Source organism: Oncorhynchus nerka, linkage group LG6, assembly GCF_034236695.1.
Source record: "Oncorhynchus nerka isolate Pitt River linkage group LG6, Oner_Uvic_2.0, whole genome shotgun sequence".
In the NCBI taxonomy this organism is placed as follows: domain Eukaryota; kingdom Metazoa; phylum Chordata; class Actinopteri; order Salmoniformes; family Salmonidae; genus Oncorhynchus; species Oncorhynchus nerka.
The window spans coordinates 41,014,355-41,035,600 of NC_088401.1; the positions used below are offsets into that span (position 1 = coordinate 41,014,355).

Below are 21,246 nucleotides of genomic sequence, written 5' to 3' on the forward strand. Positions count from 1 at the left end.
GTCATCTTCCATGTTTTCAAACCAATTCAAAGCTCAAACTCCGTATTAAGGGAATAGATTGATACTTCAATAGAAAAGATTAAGAGAGGGCCTCTAAGGCACCAGAGATTCTGGGTTTGAGCCAAGGCAGCCGGCCGCGAACAGGAGGCCCATGGGGCGACGCACAATTGGCCCAGCGTCATCCGGGTTGGGGACGACGCTGGGCCAGGGCGAAGTGCACGCTGACCAGGTCGCCAGGTGTACGGTGTTTCCTCCGACACATTGGTGCGTACCCTGAAGAGAGAACGCTTGGCTGCAACACTCAGCTTGGCCCGCTCATCCAATTTCTCTTCATCGGCTAGAGAGAGAGAGACGGAGAGATAGGCAAAAAAAGGGAGCAAGAGGGGAAGGAAGAGAGAGAGAGCAAGATTAATATCACAAGGAAAATTCCAAGTGTCTCAAATAGAGCGAGAGTCTGAGAATCTTGAAAACCAATTCCCATAATAAAACAGCATGCTTGAATCTTTTAAAACCTACTTAGTGTGTTCCACCGGTAGTGAAGTAAGTACTAAATGCCAGTCCAATGGCTGCAATTTGAGTTAGATCTCACAGCTTGTGCTGTGAAGTACTACAGGCCAAAGGTTTATAATCATCATGATGGTCACCATCTGTAATGTCTATAGAACAAAGACAAGCGAGACTTCCATGTGGTGTGAGTGACTGCAGTGTGTCTGGGAGACAGAGCCAGACATACAGTGTTTCCCCTATATTAATTCAGCAGCAGTGGCCCACCATTTGTTTTATATAAAGTGCCTTCAGAAAGTTCACACCCCTTTACTTTTTTCACATTTTGTTGTGTTACATCCCGATTTTAAAATGGATTTAATGTAGATTTTCTGTCACTGGCCTACACACAATACTGCACCTCCAAATCAAATCAAATCAAATCAAATGTTATTTGTCACATACACATGGTTAGCAGATGTTAATGCGAGTGTAGCGAAATGCTTGTGCTTCTAGTTCCGACCATGCAGTGATAACCAACAAGTAATCTAACTAACAATTCCAAAACTACTGTCTTATACACAGTGTAAGGGGATAAGGAATATGTACATAAGGATATATGAATGAGTGATGGTACAGAGCAGCATACAGTAGATGGTATCGAGTACAGTATATACATATGAGATGAGTATGTAGACAAAGTAAACAAAGTGGCATAGTTAAAGTGGCTAGTGACATAAGAATGCAGTCGATGATCTAGAGTACAGTATATACATATGCATATGAGATGAATAGTGTAGGGTAAGTAACATTATATAAGGTAGCATTGTTTAAAGTGGCTAGTGATATATTTACATCATTTCCCATCAATTCCCATTATTAAAGTGGCTGGAGTTGGGTCAGTGTCAATGACAGTGTGTTGGCAGCAGCCACTCAATGTTAGTGATTGCTGTTTAACAGTCTGATGGCCTTGAGATAGAAGCTGTTTTTCAGTCTCTCGGTCCCAGCTTTGATGCACCTGTACTGACCTCGCCTTCTGGATGATAGCGGGTGAACAGGCAGTGGTTTGGGTGGTTGATGTCCTTGATGATCTTTATGGCCTTCCTGTAACATCGGGTGGTGTAGGTGTCCTGGAGGGCAGGTAGTTTGCCCCCGGTGATGCGTTGTGCAGACCTCACTACCCTCTGGAGAGCCTTACGGTTGAGGGCGGAGCAGTTGCCGTACCAGGCGGTGATACAGCCCGCCAGGATGCTCTCGATTGTGCATCTGTAGAAGTTTGTGAGTGCTTTTGGTGACAAGCCGAATTTCTTCAGCCTCCTGAGGTTGAAGAGGCGCTGCTGCGCCTTCTTCACGACGCTGTCAGTGTGAGTGGACCAATTCAGTTTGTCTGTGATGTGTATGCCGAGGAACTTAAAACTTGCTACCCTCTCCACTACTGATCCATCGATGTGGATAGGGGGGTGTTCCCTCTGCTGTTTCCTGAAGTCCACAATCATCTCCTCCATCTCCAGGGCATTTGAACGGATTCCAGAGGCCTACCGAAAACAACGACACCGGAGGAGGGTGCTGGAGCGGTCTTCCAGTGAGGCTTCGGATGCGCGCACACCGCTTCCAAGTATATTACTCGCTAATATCCAGTCCCTAGTTAACAAACTCGACAAAATCAGGGCAAGAGTTGCTTTCCAAAGAGATATCCGGGATTGTAACATACTCTGTTTCACAGAAACATGGCCAGCTTGGGACATGCTGTCAGAGTCAGTACAGCCAACGGGATTTTCAGTGCATCGTGCCGACAGGAATAAACATCTCCGGTAAGAAGAAGGACGGAGGTGTATGTTTCAAGATTAACGACCCATGGTTTAATTGTAACAACATACAGGAACTCATGTCCTTTTGTTCACCTGACCTAGAATTCCACACAATCAAACGCCGACTGAATTATCTCCCAAGATAACTCTCATCGGTTATTGTCAGAGCTGTATACCCCCTCGCAAGTGGATACCAATACGACCATCAAGGAACTTCAAACTGGAAACCTTATATCCTGAGGCTGCATTTATTGTAGCTGGGAATTTTAACAAAGCTAATTTGAGAACAAAGCTACCTAAATTCTATCAGCCTATTGTTTGCAGTACACGGGCGAGTAACACGCTCGACCATTGCTACTCTAACTTCCGCGATGCATACAAGGCCCTCCCCCGCCCTCCTTTTGGCAAATCTGACTCCATCTTGTTGCTCACCTCCTATAGGCAGCCACTAAAACAGGAAGCGCCCGTGCTTAGGTCTATCCAACGCTGGTCTGACCAATCGGATTCCACACTTCAAGATTGCTGGAATATGTTCTAGGTAGCCTCAGAGAACAATATTGACGTATACGCTGACTCGGTGAGCGAGTTTATAAGGAAGTGTATATGAGATGTTGTACCCACTGTGACTATTAAAACCTTTAATTATGGCAAGGCAACTGGGAATATGGCCGAATACAAACAGTGTAGTTATCCCCTCCGTAAGGGAGTATGGTGTCAGGAAAATAACCTCTCACTCAATGTCAGCAAAACAAAATAAATTATTGTGGACTTCAGGAAACAGCAAAGGGAGCACGGAAAGTTTTATGTTCCTCAGTGTACATACATATCACCGACAAACTGAAATGGTCCACACACACAGGCAGTGTGGTGAAGAAGGCGCAATAGCGCCTTTTCAACCTCAGGAGGGTGAAAAAAAGTGTGGCTTGTCTGCAAAAACCCTCTAACTTTTACAGGTGCACAATTAAGAGCATCCCGTCAGGCTGTATCACCGCCTGGTACGGCAACAACCACAGTGCTCTCCAGAGGTTGGTGCGGTCTGCACAACGCATCACCAGGGGCAAACTACCTGCCCTCCAGGACACCTACAACACCCGATGTCACATAAAAAGATAATCAAGGACAATAACCACCCAAGCCACTGCCTGTTCACCCTGCTTCCATCCAGAAGGCGAGGTCAGTACAGGTGTATCAAAGCTGGGATAGAGAGATTGAAAAGCAGCTTCTATATCAAGGCCATCAGATTGTTAAACAGCCATCACTAGCACCGAGAGGCGGCTGCCTCCCTACCGACTTGATATCATTGGCCACTTTAATAAAATGGAACACTAGTCACTTTAATAATGCCACTTTCAGAATATTTACATATCTCGCATTACTTATTTCATATGTATATACTGTATCCTACACTATCTATTCTATAGTATCTATTGCATCTTAGCCGCTCTGTCACTGCTCATTTACAAATGTTATATTTATATATTCTTATCCCATTCCTTTACTAGATTGTGTATATCAGGTTTCGTTGTGGAATTGTTAAATATTACGTTTTGTTGTGGAATTGTTAGATATTACCTGATAGACACTGATGTACTGTCGGATCTAGAAGCACTAGCATTTCACAATAACATCTGCTAACTGTCAGATCTAGAAGCACACTCACAATAACATCTGCTAACTGTCGGATCTAGAAGCACACTCACAATAACATCTGCTAACTGTCGGATCTAGAAGCACATTCACAATAACATCTGTTAACTGTCAGATCTAGAAGCACACTCACAATAACATCTGCTAACTGTCGGATCTAGAAGCACACTCACAATAAAATCTGCTAACTGTCGGATCTAGAAGCACACTCACAATAACATCTGCTAACTGTCGGATCTAGAAGCACATTCACAATAACATCTGTTAACTGTCAGATCTAGAAGCACACTCACAATAACATCTGCTAACTGTCGGATCTAGAAGCACATTCACAATAACATCTGCTAACTGTCGGATCTAGAAGCACACTCACAATAACATCTGCTAACCATGTGTATGTAAACTTGATTTGAGCCCAGATCTACCCAGTACCGGTATACCCAGCACCTAATTGACAGAGTGAAAAGAAGGACGCTTGAACAGAATACAAATATTCCCAAAAATTGCACTAAAATAAAATAATCGGCAAAGCAATTCACTTTTTGTCCTGAAAATAAAGGGTAAGCTAGTAATCCTTAAGAAATGGGGAGTTTTTCTAGATACAAAATAAATGGATTGGAACTAGAGAGGCAGAATCCTTTCTACCAGACACTGGGAGATGAATATACCTTTCAGCAGGACAATGATCTAAAACACAAGGCCATTCTACACTGGAGTTGCTTACCAAAAAGTAAATGTTCCTGAGTGGCCAAGCTACAGTTTTCACTTAAATCTACTTGAAAATCTATGGCAAGACCTGAACATGGCTGTCTAGTAATGAATAACAATCAATGACAGAGCTTAAAGAAATTTCAAAACAATAAAAATGGGCAAATGTTGCACAATCCAGGTGTGGAAAGCTCTTAGAGACAACCAGAAAGACTCACAGCTGTAATGTGAATTAGATTTCTGTATTTAATGTTCAATAACTGGAAGTATGAGAACAACTAGCACCACCAGACCTCCCCCCAGCGCAAACCCTGCCGAAAACATTCCTAGGGGAAACACTGCATACAGGTGTGATCTGAGAGGGTTACAGGGAATGGCACCTTTGACCAGGGCCAACAGGGCTTTGGTCAAAAGTAGTGCACTATAAAAGGGAATAGGGTGCCATTTTGGACACAAAAGAGAAATACCACAGGACATCACTATGGAAGCATCCCCTTTTGGCTGACGCTGCGCTACACTGCTGACTGACTAACTGAGGGTGGGTATTAACCATGTGTGAGTGTGTGTAATTATAGGAACCAGATGGATGTATAGTGCTCTGCTCTATAGAACCGTAGCTGTGTTACGTACAGTTGAGAATGACACAAATATTAATTTTCACAAAGTCTGCTGCCTCAGTTTGTATGATGGCAACTTGCATATACTCCAGAATGTTATGAAGAGTGATCAGATTCATTGTAATTCATTTCAAAGTCTCCCTTTGCCATGCAAATGAACTGAATCCCCAAAAAGCATTACCACTGCATTTCAGCCCTGCCACAAAAGGACCAGTTGACATCATGTCAGTGATTCTCTCGTTAACACAGGTGTGAGTGTTGACAAGGACAAAGCTGGAGATCACTCTGTCATGCTGATTGAGTACGAATAACAGACTGGAAGCTTCAAAAGGAGGGTGGTGCTTGGAATCATTGTTCTTCCTCCGTCAACCATGGTTACCTGCAAGGAAACACGTGCCGTCATCATTGCTTTGCACATAAATGGCTTCACAGGCAAGGATATTGCTGCCAGTAAGATTGCACCTAAATCAACCATTTATCGGATCATCAAGAACTTCAAGGAGAGCGGTTCAATTGTTGTGAAGACTTCTTGGCGCACAAGAAAGTCCAGCTAGCGCCAGGACCATCTCCTAAAGTTGATTCAGCTGCGGGATCAGGGCACCACCAGTACATAGCTTGCTCAGAAATGGCAACAGGCAGGTGTGAGTGCATCTGCATGCACAGTGAGGCAAATACTTTTGGAGGATGGCCTGGTGTCAAGAAGGGCAGCAAAGAAGACACTTCTCTCCAGGAAAAACATCAGGAACAGACTGATATTCTGCAAAAGGTGCAGGGATTGGACTACTGAGGACTGGGGGTAAAGTAATTTTCTCTGATGAATCCCCTTTCTGATTGTTTGGGTCATCCGGAAAAAAGCTTGTCCGGAGAAGACAAGGTGAGCGCTACCATCAGTCCTGTGTCATGCCAACAGTAAAGCATCCTGTGTGGGGCTGCTTCTCAGTCAAGAGAGTGGGCTCACTCACAATCTTGCCTGAGAACACAGCCATGAATAAACAATGGTACCAACACATCCTCCGAGAACAACTTCTCCTAACCATCCAGCAACAGTTTGGTGACGAACAATGCCTTTTCCAGCATGATGGAGCACCTTGCCATAAGGCAAAAGTGATAACTAAGTGGCTCGGGGAACAAAACATCAATATTTTGGGTCCGTGGCCAGGAAACTCCCCAGACCTTAATCCCATTGAGAACTTGTGGTCAATCCTCAAGAGGCGGGTGGACAAACAAAAACCCACAAATTCTGACAAACTCCAAGCATTGGTTATGCAAGAATGGGCTGCCATCAATCAGGATGTGGCCCAGAAGTTAATTGACAGCATGCCAGGGCAGATTGCAGAGGTCTTGAAAAAGAAGGGTCAACACTGCAGATATTGACTCGTTGCATCAACTTCATGTAATTGTCAATAAAAGCCTTTGACACACTTATGAAATGCTTGTAATTATACTTCAGTATTCCATAGTAACATCTGACAAAAATATCTAAAGACACTGAAGCAGCAAATTTTGTGGAAATGAATATTTGTGTCATTCTCAAAATTTTGGGCCACGTCTGTATTGTGAGCACCAATAGTAACTAAAACTTTTTTCTATCTCCTTTATGAATCATACATTATATACACAAAAGTATGGGGACACCCCTTCAAATTAGTGGATTCTGCTATTTCAGCCACACCCGTTGCTGACCGGTGTATAACGTCAAGCACACTGCCATGCAATCTCCATAGACAAACATTGACAGTAGAATGGCCCGAACTGAAGATCTCAGTGACTCCAACGTGGCACTGTCATAGGATGTCTGCCACCTTTCCAACAAGTCAAATTTCTGCCCTGCTAGAGCTGCTCCGGGTCAACTGTAAGTGTTGTTATTGTGAAGTGAAAATGTCTAAGAGCAACAACATCTCAGCCGCGAAGTGGTAGGCCACACAAGCTCACAGAATGGGACCACTGAGTACTTAAGTGCGTAGCACGTAAAAACCCTCTGTCCTCAGTTGCAACTCACTACCGAGTTCCAAACTGCCTCTGGAAGCAACGTCAGATGCTTAATGAAATGCGTTTCCAATGCCAAACAGCCTAAGATCACCATGCACAATGCCAAGCGTCAGCTGGAGTGGAATAAAGCTTGCCGCCATTGGACTCTGGAGCAGTTGAAACGCATTCTCTGGAGTGATGAATCTCGCTTCACCACCTGGCAGTTTGACGGACGTTAGGAGAACGCTACCTTTCTGAATGCATAGCACCAACTTTAAAGTTTGGTGGAGGAGGAATAATGGTCTGGGACTGTTTTTTCATGGTTCGGTCTAGGCCCCTTAGTTCCAGAAGGGAAATCTTAATGCTACCGCATACAATGATATTTTAGATGATTCTGTGCTTCCAACTTTGTGGCAAGTTTTGGGAAGGCTCTTTCCTGTTTCAGCTTGGCAATAACCCTGTGCACAAAGTGAGGTCCATACAGAATTGGTTTGTCGAGATCAGTGTTGAACTTGACTGGCCTACACAGAGCCCTGACCTCAACCACATCTAACACCTTTGGGATGAATTGGAACGCCGACTGCGAGCCAGGCCTAATCGCACAATATCCGACCTCACTAACGCTTGTGGCTAAATTAAAGTAAGTCCCTGCAGCAATGTTCCAACATCTAGTGGAAAGCCTTCAAAGAAGAGTAGAGGCTGTTATAGCAGCAAAAGGGAGAACAATTCCATATTAATGCCCATGATTTTGGAATGAGATTTTCGATGAGCACATTTCCACACACTTTTGGTCATGTAGTTTAAGTTTAATGATAAGCCTAGCATCATTAAGCTTTTCTCATTAAAGGGAATCATTCAAACAAAAATGACAGATATGTTCTTTAGCGGAACGCAAACATATTACATTTATCCGATGGCATGTACCTGTTCAAAGTTATATACAAATTATTTTTTCCTTTTACCAATGGAGAAAAAGTTCAAAAATAACTTACCTTCAGTGCTAGGTAGATCTGGGCTCAAACAAGACCTTCAGGAGAAAAGGCAAGAAGAAAGAAAGAAAGAAAGAAAAAAACACATTATTAATAGACAATCAAATCAAGTTGTTGGAAATCGATGGCAAATGACTGCAACTGTGAGTACAGCTACCCAGAGATGAGAGATTGAAAGCAGAAAGAAAGTAGTAGATTTTCCCAGCAGTAGAAACAGAGGTAACGTGATAGGTGGTGTTAGGATATTAAACAGAATGTGTCCCTAACGGCACCCTATTCCCTATTTATGCATAACTTTTGACCAGGGAACAAATAGATCAATTCAAATATAGTGCACTACATTGGGAATAGGGTGCCATTTGGGACATAACCACAGAAATCAGAGTTTCTAACAGAGAGAGTTGCCCAATCTAAGGCATTACAGACTGCTAGACCTTAAGAATAAACAACAACAATAGGAGTGATTCATTCACCCTGGCGAGCATAGAGAGGCGAGCGCGGGTCACATGGAGTGTCCACTGCCAGGATACACTCAGCAACCACGAAACAGACCTTTGGGTTCTAATCTCCTGTCACGCTCTGCTGCCTGGCCAGAGAGCTTAGAGTCTGTGCTTAGGCCATCAGAGATTGGATGACTAGAAGGGAGGGAGGGTGAATCTATAGGTTTCTGAATGAGCCTGTGTGTGTGTGTTACAGTTGAAGTCGGAAGTTTACATACACTTAGGTTGGAGTAATTAAAGCTCGTTTTTCAACCACTCCACAAATTTCTTGTTAACAAACTATAGTTTTGGCAAGTCGGTTAGGACATCTACTTTGTGCATGACAAGTCATTTTTCCAACAATTGTTTACAGACAGATTATTTCACTTATAATGTATCACAATTCCAGTTGGTCATAAGTTTACATCGACTAAGTTAACTGTGCCTTTAAACAGCTTGGAAAATTCCAGAAAATGATGTCATGGCTTTGGAAGCTTCTGATAGGCTAATTGACATCATTTGAGTTAATTGGAGGTGTGCCTGTGGATGTATTTCAAAGCCTACCTTCAAACTCAGTGCCTCTTCGCTTGGCATCATGGAAAAATCAAACGAAAATCAGCCAAGACCTCAGAAAAACAATTGTAGACCACCACAAGTCTGGTTCATCCTTGGGAGAAATGTTCAAATGCCTGACGATACCACGTTCATCTGTACAAACAATAGTACACAAGTACAAACACCATGGGACCATGCAGCCGTCATACTGCTCAGGAAGGAGACGCGTTCTGTCTCCTAGAGATGAGCGTACTTTGGTGTGAAAACTGCAAATCAATCCCAGAACAACAGCAAAGGTTCTTGTGAAGATGCTGGAGGAAACAGGTACAAACGTATCTATATCCACAGTAAAACAAGTCCTATATCGACATAACCTGAAAGGCCACTCAGCAAGGAAGAAGCCACTGCTCCAAAACCGCCATAAAAAAGCTAGACTACTGTTTGCAACTGCACATGGGGACAAAGATGGTACTTTTTGGACAAATGTCCTCTGGTGTGATGAAACAAAAAAAGAACTGTTTGGCCATAATGACCATTGTTATGTTTGGAAGAACACCACCCCAACCGTGAAGCACGGGGGTGGCAGCATCAGGTTGTGGGGGTGCTTTGCTGCAGGAGGAACTGGTGCACTTCACAAAATAGATGGCATCATGAGGGAAAATAACATCTCAAGACATCATTCAGGAAGTTAAAGCTTGGTCGCAAATGGGTCTTCCAAATGGACAATGACCCTAAGCATTCTTCCAAAGTTGTGGCAAAATGGCTTAAGGAAAACAAAGTCAATGTATTGGAGTGGCCATCACAAAGCCCTGACTTCAATCCTATAGAACATTTGTTGGCAGAACTGTAAAAGCATGTGCGAGCAAGGAGGCCTAGAAACCTGACTCAGTTACACCAGCTCTGTCAGAAGGAATGGGCCAAAATTCACCCAAATTATTGTGGGAAGCATGTGGAAGGCTACCCGAAACGTTCGACTCAAGTTAAACAATTTAGAGGCAATGCTACCAAATACTAATTGAGTGTATGTAAACTTCTGACCCACTGGGAATGTGATGAAAGAAATGAAAGCTGAAATAAATCACTCTCTCTTCTATTACTCTGACATTTCACAGTCTTAAATATAAAAGTGGTCATCCTAACTGACCTAAGACGGGGAATGTTTACTAGAATTAAATGTCAGGAATTGTGAAAAACTGAGTTGAAATGTATTTGGCTAAGGTGTATGTAAACTTCCAACTACACATACAGTTGAACACATGCTGTTGATTTATAAGAACTCACGTCAGCCTAAACAAACACTCCCTGCACACTAAACCCAATAGGATCTATATACTGTAGTCTTTTCCCTTGGGGAGTGATGAGGGAGGACACTTCATTCTCCATAATTTCCTTTGCTGGCCAGGCAATGAGTCGGGCGAGAGGGATTTACATCAGACACCCTAACAGGCCTTCATCCCCGTCATTTGCAGTAGGAAGTCGTGGAAGGAGATCGGGGTGCCATCTGGCGACGAGTGGCTCATCTCCCTTTGCCATCGGTACTATTGGCCAACGTAAAATCGTTGGATAATAAAGTGGACGAACTACAAGAACGTATATCCTACCAACAGACATTAAAATCTGTAATATCTTATGTTTCATCGAGTCGTGACTGAACGACGACATGAATAACATACAGCTGGTGGGTTGTACACTGTATCGGCAGGATAGAACAGCAACCTCAGAGTATCTCATGATAAGTTGTAGACCACACTATCTACCTAGAGACTTTTCACCTATATTCTTCGTAGTTGTCTATTTACCACCACAAACCAATGCTGACACTAAGACCGCACACAATGAGCTGTATACAGCCATAAGCAAACAGGAAACCGCTCATCCAGAGGTGGTGCTCCTCGTACCTGGGGACTTTAAATCCGTTTTTACCAGCAGGTTAAATGTGCAACCAGAGAAAAAAAAAACTCTATATCACCTTTAGTCCACACACAGATGCATACAAAGCTATCCCTCGCCCCTCATTTGGCAAATCTGACCATAATTATATCCTCCTGATTCCTGCTTACAAGCAAAAATTAAAGCAGGAAGCACCAGTGACTCGGTCAATAAAAAACTGGTCAGATAAAGCAGATGTTAAGCAACAGGACTGTTTTGCTAGCACAGACTGGAATATGTTCTGGGATTCTTCCGATGGCATTGAGGAGTACACCACATCAGTCACTGGCTTCACTGGCTACAGGCAACATTCATACTGAGCTAAAAGGGTAGAGCTGCCACTTTCAAGGAGCAGGACTCTAACACGGAAGCTTATAAGAAACCCACCTATGCCCTCCGATGAACAATCAAACAGGCAAAGCATCAATACAGGACTAAGATTGAATCGTACTACACTGGCTCCGATGCTCGTCGGATGTGGCAGGGCTTGCAAACTATTACAGACTGCAAAAGGGAAGCACAGCCAAGAGCTACCCAGTGACACAAGCCCACCAGACGAGCTAAATTACTTCTATGCTCGTTTCGAGGCAAGTAACACTGAAACATGCATGAGAACATCAGCTGTTCCAGATGACTGTGTGATCACGCTCTCCGTAGCAGATGTGAGTAACACCGTTAAACAATTCAACATTCACAAGGCCGCAGGGCCGGACAGATTCCGAGCATGTACTGACCAACTGGCAAGTGTCTTCACTAACATTTTCAACCTATCCCTGTCTGAGTCTGTAATACCAACATGTTTCAAGCAGACCACATAGTCCCTGTGCCCAAGAAAACTAAGGTAACCTGCATAAACAACTACAGACTTGTGGACCTCACACCTGTAGCCATGAAGTGCTTTGAAAGGCTGGTCATGGCTCACATCAACACCATTATCCCAGAAACCCTAGACCCACTCCAATTTGCATACCGCCCCAGCAGACACACAGATGACGCAATCTCTATTGCACCCCACACTGCCCTTTCACGCCTGTACAAAAGGAACACCTATGTAAGAATGCTATTCATTGACTGCAGCTTAGCGTTCAACACCATAGTGGCCTCAAAGATCATCACCAAGCTAAGGACCCTGGGCCTAAACACATCCCTCTGCAACTGGATCCTGGACTTCCTGATGGGCAGTCCCCAGGTGGTGAGGGTAGGTAACAACACATCTACCACGCTGATCCTCAACACGGGGGCCCCTCAGGGGTGCGTGCTCAGTCCCCTCCAGTACTCCCTGTTCACTCATTACTGAACGGCCATGCACGACTCCAACACCATCATTAAGTTTGCCGATGATAACAGTGATAAGCCTGATCACCGACAACGACGAGAGCCTATAGGGAGGAGGTCAGAGACCTGACCTTGTGGTGTCAGGACAACAACCTCTACCTCAACGTGATCAAGACAAAGGTGATGATAGTGGACTACAGGAAAAGGAGGACCGAGCACGCCCCCATTCTCATCGACGGGGCTGTAGTGGAGCAGGTTGAGAGCTTCAAGTTCCTTGGCGTCCACATTACCAACCAACTAACATGGTCCAAACACACCAACACAGTTGTGAAGAGGGCACGACAAAACCTATTCCCCCTAAGGAGACTGCAAAGATTTGGCATGGGTCCTCAGATCCTCAAAATCTTCTACAGCTGCACCATCGAGAGCATGACTGGTTGCATCACTGCCTGGTATGTATGGCAACTGCTCGGCCTCCGACCGCAAGGCACTACAGAGGGTAGAGGCCCCAGTACATCACCGGGACCAAGCTCCTGCCATCCAGGACCTCTATACCAGGCAGTGTCAGAGAAAGGCCTTACAATTGCCACTCCAGTCACCCTATTCATCGACTGTTCTCTCTGTTACCGCACGGCAAGTGGTACCAGAGCATCAAGTCTAGGTCCAAGAGGCTTCTAAACTTAAACAACCAAGCCATAAGACTCCTGAACATCTAATCAAATGGCTACCCAGACTATCTGCATTTCCCCCCCCCTCTTTTACACTGCTGCTACTCTCAGTTATTATCTATGCATAGTCACTTTAATAACTCTACCTACATGTACATATTACCTCAACTAACCAGTTCCCCGCACATTGACTCTGTACCGGTACCCCCTGTATATAGCCTCGCTATTGTTATTTTACTGCTGCTCTTTAATTATTTGTTACTTTTATTTATTTTTTGAGGAATTCTTCTTAAAACTGCATTGTTGTTTAAGGGCTTGTAAGTAAGCATTTCACTGTAAGGTCTACTACACCTGTTGTATTCGCTGCATGTGACAAATACAATTTGATTTGATTTGAATAAAAAGGCAACACACATCTTACTGTATGTCAGGAACAGTACATGCGGCCGGAGAGAGAAAGCATAGGTTTCTGGATTAGCCTGTGTGAATGTGTGTGTGTGTATGTTCCTCCAGAGCTGAAAAAGATGAGGACTAATTCCTTTTGTTTGCCATGCATTAGCCACAGCACACACAACCCACAGTACCTATCAGACCGGTGTCTCTCAGCGGTGGTGATGGGCTGGGTCCTAAACCTCTCTGAGGTCCTTCTACTCTCTCCAGGCGAGATAGAGAGTCTGCGCCCCCTGTCCCCCCTCCATGGGACCACTGTATTGTCCTGCACCCCTCTCCAGGGGACCTCCGCCCTCCCTGGGTACACCCACTTTATTTCCTCCTCTCTTTGGAGCACAACAAAGAGATGAAGGGTCGGGTGATGAAGAAAGGAAAGAAAAATAGCAGGGTGAGAGAACACAAGTAAGAGCAGGAAAATAGTAATTTAAGAATTGAAGCATACTTTTCATTTGATTCCCCACACAGAATACCAACCCCTGGTTTTATAATTGGAGGAGCAATGAAGGCCACACTCATGCAACAATCACACGGATTATCATTTCGTGTTAGGCAGCGGATGACTGAGTTCCAAACAGAGAAGCCAGCCACAACTCTTAGCAGAATGCATTGTAGAGCAGCACTGTAGTACAGAACCACCTACAGCTCAGGTTTCCTGACGACTGGGGCAGTAGCAGTCGTAGCACTTTCCAGGTAGGAGTGACGAAGCTTGGCCACAGAGATACGAGCGTCCCTGGTCTCTAGTGGTCTCTGGTCTCTATTTCTGATCCCACCGTCAATGGCCCCCCTCCGCAGGCCTGCTGCCTCTTTGACCGACCATGGCTCCTGGGCCCTGGGGATGGAGCCTCTAGGGGCCCCATGGGGCTCAGTGTCGGATGAGGAGCGGATGGAGGAGATGAAGGCATCAGTGGTTATGGTGGTGGCGGTTGGGCCTCCTCCCCTGTTCTGGAAGTGGGTAGAGGCGGGGGCAACGCCTCTCTGGATGTAGATGGCGTTGTCACTCCACGGTTGTTGGCCCTTCTCCCTGGAGGCTCTGAGCTCTGCTCTGACCTCGGCGGCCTGCAGGCGGGTCATGGGTTGTTCCGTAGCTCTGATTGGTTCGGGGTCTGTGGCCGATTCCTCCCATCTCATCCTGGGTCTCTCTCCCCCTCTTTCCATGTACCATCCTCTGGGCTCAGCCTCCCTCCCCTGTCCCACTCCTTGGACTCCTCTGATCTCTGATGGCAGCACAGCTTTCCTGCCCTCCCTAGGGGCTCCCCTCTTCTCCTCTTCTTCCACTTCTCCCTCCATCTCCTTTTCCTCCTCTGGCAGAGGCTGTTGGGGCTGCTGTGCCCCGGAACCGGGGCCAGTAGTCATGGACAGATAGCTGGGGTCATCACTCTGCCCAGAACGGGTGAGCTGAGGCTGGTGGTGAGAGTAGGACTTGGGGCCTGGAGAGTCAGTGGTGGTATATGCCGGAGCCTGGGGGTCATGGTGGTAGGCTGTGGAGCGGGTGGTGATCTGGGGGTGTCTCCTGTACAGGGGGGCCTCGGGGACATGGTGGCCCAGCTCTGGACTCCTCTTTCGAACTCCCTCCTCCCTGGCCAGTCTGTCCCTAACTCTGATTCTTTAGGGAGAGAAAGAGGGTTTACAACACGCTCCAGTTTGTACTGAAACTCAGAGAGTGCAGAGAGATAAATTATGGTAAATGCCCAACACATCCCCTTCCCTCAGCCACAAACATACCTTTGCCCCCCATCCCTCCCTCACCTCCTCCCTTCCTTCCCCTCTCTTATTCAAGCGTGGCTCCATTTAGAGAAAACAGTCAAAATGTAATCAATGATATAACCCAGAAATAAGAATGTAAAACCATCTGACCAGTGAGATACTAATGAGAAACACATGATGAACACCAAGTCACCAAACTTAAACAAACAGGGAATTAATTGGATGCAGAGCATAGACAGATCACATGCTGGACGATGGTGGGGGTCGGTTGGTTGACAACACGCTAGGCTACAGCTGTTGTCAGGTGGTGGCTAATGCTTTTCCAACAGTAGTTAAATATAAAACAGTAGCTCTTTCCCATAAGACTTGATTTTGTGGTTCTGGGAGAGTTAAAGCCAGCAGTATTGTACAGGTTAATCTCTCTGGAAGGCGGCTAGCATATGGCATACAAACACTCAGCTCTTCACCATTTTCCTATAGTACATCTAAGATGTTACTGGAACAGTTGACAGAGTGCCCTCTCCTTATTTTCCTTTCTCTCTTCACTGGCCTCTACTACTCAAGGTCCGGGAAGACTTCCACAGCTGAGCAGGCCTGTGCCTGGATTCACATCACATATCTTCAGAAGAAATCTCTTCTTAACTGCCATTTTTCCCTTAAAGGCCCAGTGCAGACAGCAACGTGATTTCCCTGTGTTTTATATATATTTCCACACTATGAAGTTGGAATAATACTGTGAAATTGTGAAAATATTGATAATGCCCTTTTAGTGTAAGACCTGTTTGAAAAGAATACCTGAAATGTCAGCCTGTGTTGGTGGGGTGGGAGCTTTGGCCTGCCTGGGGACATCACAGCAGTAAATTAGTTTGACCAATAAGAGAGTTCCAAACCGCTCTACCAATAACAGCTAGTTTTCAGCTTTCTCCTCCCCACTCAGACAATCCTAACAAATATCTTGCTTGAGAAATTGCTCTTTGCTAAGAAGCTATTTTGTTTCTTTTTGACCATTTCAAATCGAAAAAAATCACAGTAAGGTACTTAAATGTTACCCAGGAATGATTTGATGATGAAAACAGCTGCATTGGATCTTTAACTATAGACTTATGAGGAAAGTTAAGCAAAGCTTAGTCTGCTTTTCTCCTAATCTCTGAACGACACATTCCTTTATGACTAAATCCGGTAATCAGGTATAGTGGGTCAGAAATGGTCTCCTATGATGTCAATGTCTTGAATATAGAAACTTAGTCCGCATAACTCTACTGGACTCCATTGTCTGTCTGTAATCACAAGGTTACCACTGCTTTGAGTCCAGATCCAATGATCTGATTGTTGAAATCTAGAAAAAGGAAACGAAGAGGAGCTAATGGCGCTAAGAGCAATACTTTTTCCAGTTCTAATTTCACATTTCTCTGACTATGTGTGTGGGCCTGAGAGAGAGAGGATACATTACTGGATATATCTGCTGAGTCAAAATAGAGAGGAGTGGGGGATGAGTCGTGACTAAAAGGGTTTTTCCCCCACTGTGACTCTCAGCATCATCCTCCCCTCTCCCTCAGTCTGGCCTAGTCAGCAGAGAAACAGAGAGTAACAGAGAGAGTACCTCAATAGAGCACTTACTGTAAGTAACTCTACAAATCTATAAGTAATTGGACAACCTGAATGGAGGTGGGAAGGGGGAGAATTTGGTCAATAAAATGAGAACTCAGCAACACCATGTTGATGGGGGGTAAGGTCAGATGTGACAATGCCATGTTGGGATAGGTTAAGAGATGGGCATGTGGGGGGGGGGGGGGGGGTCAGACACCCACTGTATCTGGAGGGCCAGTTGATAAGGGACTGGGTGTTGCATGCCGAAACAGTCTGGAGGAACCAATCGCTGGGTGGTTTCACTTCCGGTCTGTACCAATGGGACGGGAGATGCAGTGAGTCAGCGACACACTTGGGCATGTCCAAAATGGCACTATTATTCCCATGTAGCGCATTACATTTGACCAGAGCCCTGTGGAGCTCTGGTCAAAAGCAGTGCACAATATAGGGAATAGGGTGTAATTTTGGACGCCACTGGGTGAGTGCGTGGCTAGCGGCTAGACTGCCCAGCGTTTCACTTGTAGCACACACACACACACGATTGACTTCGTATCGAACTTGACCAAAAAAGACCATACATCTGCCTGGTACTTCAATGGATATCCCATTCTCTAGTAGTTTAGTGCACGCTCTGTTATGATACTGGTATTTGGAGAAATGTCAACAAACGATGAAATATGAAACAAATCCTCTCCAGGAACATTAATCAAAATGAACAATGAATTGGGGTTTATGGGGTTGGGTTTTATGAAAATAATAGGACCATACAGAGTCAGACCAGTGGAGGCTGCTGAAGGGAGAACGGCTCATAATAATGGCTGGAACGGAGCCAATGGAACGGCATCAAACCATGTGTTTGATACCATTCCACTGATTCCTCTCTAGCCATTACCATGAGCCCGTCCTCCCCAATTAAGGTGCCACCAACCTCCTGTAATACAGACATAACACAAAACAGCAGCATGTATTGCATTGCACACAGTGTACTGTACATGTTCAGTGCCTTCATAATAAGTTACATGGACTCACTCTGTGTGCAATAATATTGATTAACATGATTTTTGAAAAACTACCCCTCAGTCAAGTAGTGAATTTCAAGCACATATTCAACCAGTCCAAGGATTTCCAATGCCTCGCAAAGAAGGGCACCACTTGGAAGATATATATATATATATTTTTTTTTTTAAGAAGAATGAATATCCCTTTGAGCAAGGTGAAGTTTGGATGGTGTATTTATACACTGAGGCACTACAAAGATAGAGGCGTCCTTCCCAACTCAGTTGCCGTAGAGTAAGGAAACTGCCTATTGTAAACACTGCACGTGCATGATTTGGTCCTAAAAAAGGAATGAAAAAAATCCCTGTGTAGTCCGGTCCCATGTGGCTACATAGTATATATCCTTCCTTATCTGTCTTACCGATATCCAGAGCCATAACTTCCTAGTATAGAGGGCTGTACCGGATTGAGACTTCTATCTATTCTATGCAGAAAGGAGAGATATTTAAATAACTAGTCATAGGTCTTTCTGTAGAGGAGAACAAAAGGAAGGAAGTAGGGTGTCGCGGGACGATATGTGACCTACTGGCTCGGTCCTATGTACCAAAATTTACATTGGATAAAAGTAGAGACTCAGAGCTAGAAAATGCTATATCATCGCAGTGCTTGCTGTGTTACTAAAGATCCTGGTTTGATACTGGGCTGTGTTGCCGCCCGCCATGACCGGGAGACCCATGAGGCGACGCACAATTGGCCCAGCGTCGTCCGGGTTAGGGGAGGGTTTGGCCGGGATGTCCTTGTTCCATCGCGCTCTAGCGACTCCTGTGGTGGGCCAGGCGCATGCATGCTGACACGGTTACCAGGTGTATGGTGTTTCCTCCGACACATTGGTGCGGCTGGCTTCCGGGTTAAGCGTGCATTGTTCCAAGAAGCAGTGCCGCTTGGCAGGGTTGTGTTTTGGAGGACGCACGGCTCTCAACCTTGGCCTCTCCCAAGTCCATACGGGAGTTGCAGCGATTGGACAAACTGTAACTACCAATTGGATATGACGAAATCAGGGAGGAAAATGTGGTGAAAAAAAATGTAAGAAAATAAATGACAGAGTGAAAGAGAGAGGATAAGAAAAAAAAAGCGAGCTAGTGAGTGATAGACAGCTAGCCCTCTGCTCCATGACCTAAACCCTAAACTCTTTCTCCAGGCTGGCGGTTTGGCATGGTGTTGCTGGCCTTCATCAGCCCCAGCTGTGTCTCTGTATGCTGTCATAGTTCTGACCGAGGAGTCACACAGTGCACCCCGTAACCCAACACCCCTTCTGATGGTTAACGCAACACAGCTGCTGCTAAGTTTTGAAACCCGAGAGTGAGAGACAAAGACAGCGAGAGAGAGCGACAGACACAGAGAGACCGACACAGAGACAGATGAGGGAAAGAGTAATGCCTGGTGGGATGTGAAATATAAATGCCCCCCTTAGTGAGTACACATTTACTACCTGCAGGGTACAGCAAGGCCAAGAGCTGGCTGTTAAAAGACTGAGGGACTGGAGGGGAGGAGTATGAAGAGCACTGGAAAAAACATTGGAAAATGCAATGCATCTAACATTGACAGTGCCATTTTTTAGATCATGACACCATTACAGTTTCACCGCCTGAAATAAAGGGCTTTGGGTGACTTTGGCTCAGTCATAAGCTGTGTTCGAAAACCCATACTAACATACTGTATGCTACACACTTAATGAGTATAAACAGCATACTAATGGTTCATTTTAGTATACTGTACACAAACTATCGTTTCAGTTGAGCGTACTAGCTCTTCGCCGGTCTACCGGAAGTTGATGCTGTTAGCATAACAAATGACTAGTTAGACATTTTACGACTTCAGGGGTGTTATTAAACTCAATCTGGAGTGCCAGAGTGCTTGTGTTGTCAGATTGTAAATTCAGAGCGTCTCCCTCTGGGAGCGCACACTGGACCCTCGGGCTGAGGAGTAGGGTGATTTGAGCATTCTGACCATACAACTGCAGTCAAGCACCTAAGCTAACGTTGGCTAGCTTGCTAGTTACTTCCAGACACAAATGAGACCACTCTGATCATTTTACTCGCCCTAGCAGAGCCAGTTAGGAAGTTATGTGCTGCTGGCAACAATTTAATTACGTTTTTTGCCAACATTTACAGACACCGGCCATATTCAACGGGTGTTGAGCGCTAGTAAATGTATTGCGCTCTGGTACACTCAGACGGGAGTGCTCTGAAATAGATTAGATAGCCAGAGCTTATTTACGAAAGCACCCGAATGTCCATTGAGAACGCACAATGACGATACCATTTAGCTAAGAACGACAAGAATAATCAAGTCAATAAACCATTGGATAGTTAGCAATTAGACAGCCTATAGTTAATATATACTGGCAAGTTTGATGTTTTATTAGCCAACTAACATACCGGTACATACTGCTATAATGATATGCTATGTGGTTCGTAAGGACAGCGTAGTTAACAAATTGTCAGCCAACATAACGTGTAAGGTAACTTATTTGAAAAGTCATTGCTTAATTACATTGTTCAACATTTTCTTAACATTTGTCATCATTCGTTAAAGCAATGAATTTGTATCTGCTCTCGTCGTACTTTGGCTGCATATTTTCCGCCATTTCCTTCAAATCTAAAAACGCTGTGAAGCCACGCCCATTTCCTGAAGAATTGCATTATGGGCCCTAAAGTACGGAAATAGTGTCCTCTGCGTGTATACTTCATATTTTGGCAAATTTAGTACGACATCCGGGAACTTTTGGCTTACTAACCATATCCATGCTTTGACCAATAAGAATACTACATACTTAAATCACGTCACAAATAGTATGGTTAGGGAGGTTAGTGTGAGGATTCGAACACTGCTCTAGTCTGATAGCAACTGTGCAATTATAGTAGATTCTTAATATAATTTTGACTTCAACTAAATCCCCAAAGCAACTCCTTTTATCTAGTCGAACTTATCATCTTAACAGTACAGGTTGCTGTTAAACATGAAAGACATGCAGCACTAACATCAATGCCTGATCTGAGGTCAGTTCAGAATTAAGTCCTCTCAGTCCCAGCTGCGTGCGTGTCTGTTTGAATCCTTTTGGACTGACTGAGCCTGCCTGCGCTGCACTTTAATTCCACTCCAGACAACTGCTCTGGGTTCAGATTGCGGTTTGAAATAATGTGTAGTGGTCAAAAGTAGTGCATTATATAGGGAATAGGGTGCCATTTGGGACACAGTCAATGTTCCTGCCAAGAGGACGACTTTGTGAGGGGGCGAGCGATGAGTGTGCTGCAAGCCTAATGGATAATGTGTCATCTTCCAGTCCCAAACGCAGCCCACCCATCCTTCCATAGGAGGACATT

General features: G+C 44.8%; 1 protein-coding gene across 8 annotated transcripts in view; it reads right to left on the bottom strand.

Moving 5' to 3' along the window:
- The window catches only part of LOC115130445 (supervillin-like), a 135,764-nt gene that overhangs the window by 65,965 nt on the left and 48,553 nt on the right, over positions 1–21,246 (bottom strand). For 6 of the 8 annotated variants that reach the window (XM_065019565.1, XM_065019564.1, XM_065019563.1 and 3 more), the window contains exons 7-10: positions 14,217–15,179; positions 13,711–13,902; positions 8,224–8,258; positions 273–337 (exon numbers count right to left, since the gene is read on the bottom strand). In XM_065019565.1, coding sequence (XP_064875637.1) covers positions 273–337; positions 8,224–8,258; positions 13,711–13,902; positions 14,217–15,179 — 1,255 coding nt within the window. The remainder of the gene's footprint in view (positions 1–272; positions 338–8,223; positions 8,259–13,710; positions 13,903–14,216; positions 15,180–21,246) is intronic. The other 2 variants (XM_065019566.1, XM_065019567.1) reach the window with 2 other exon arrangements.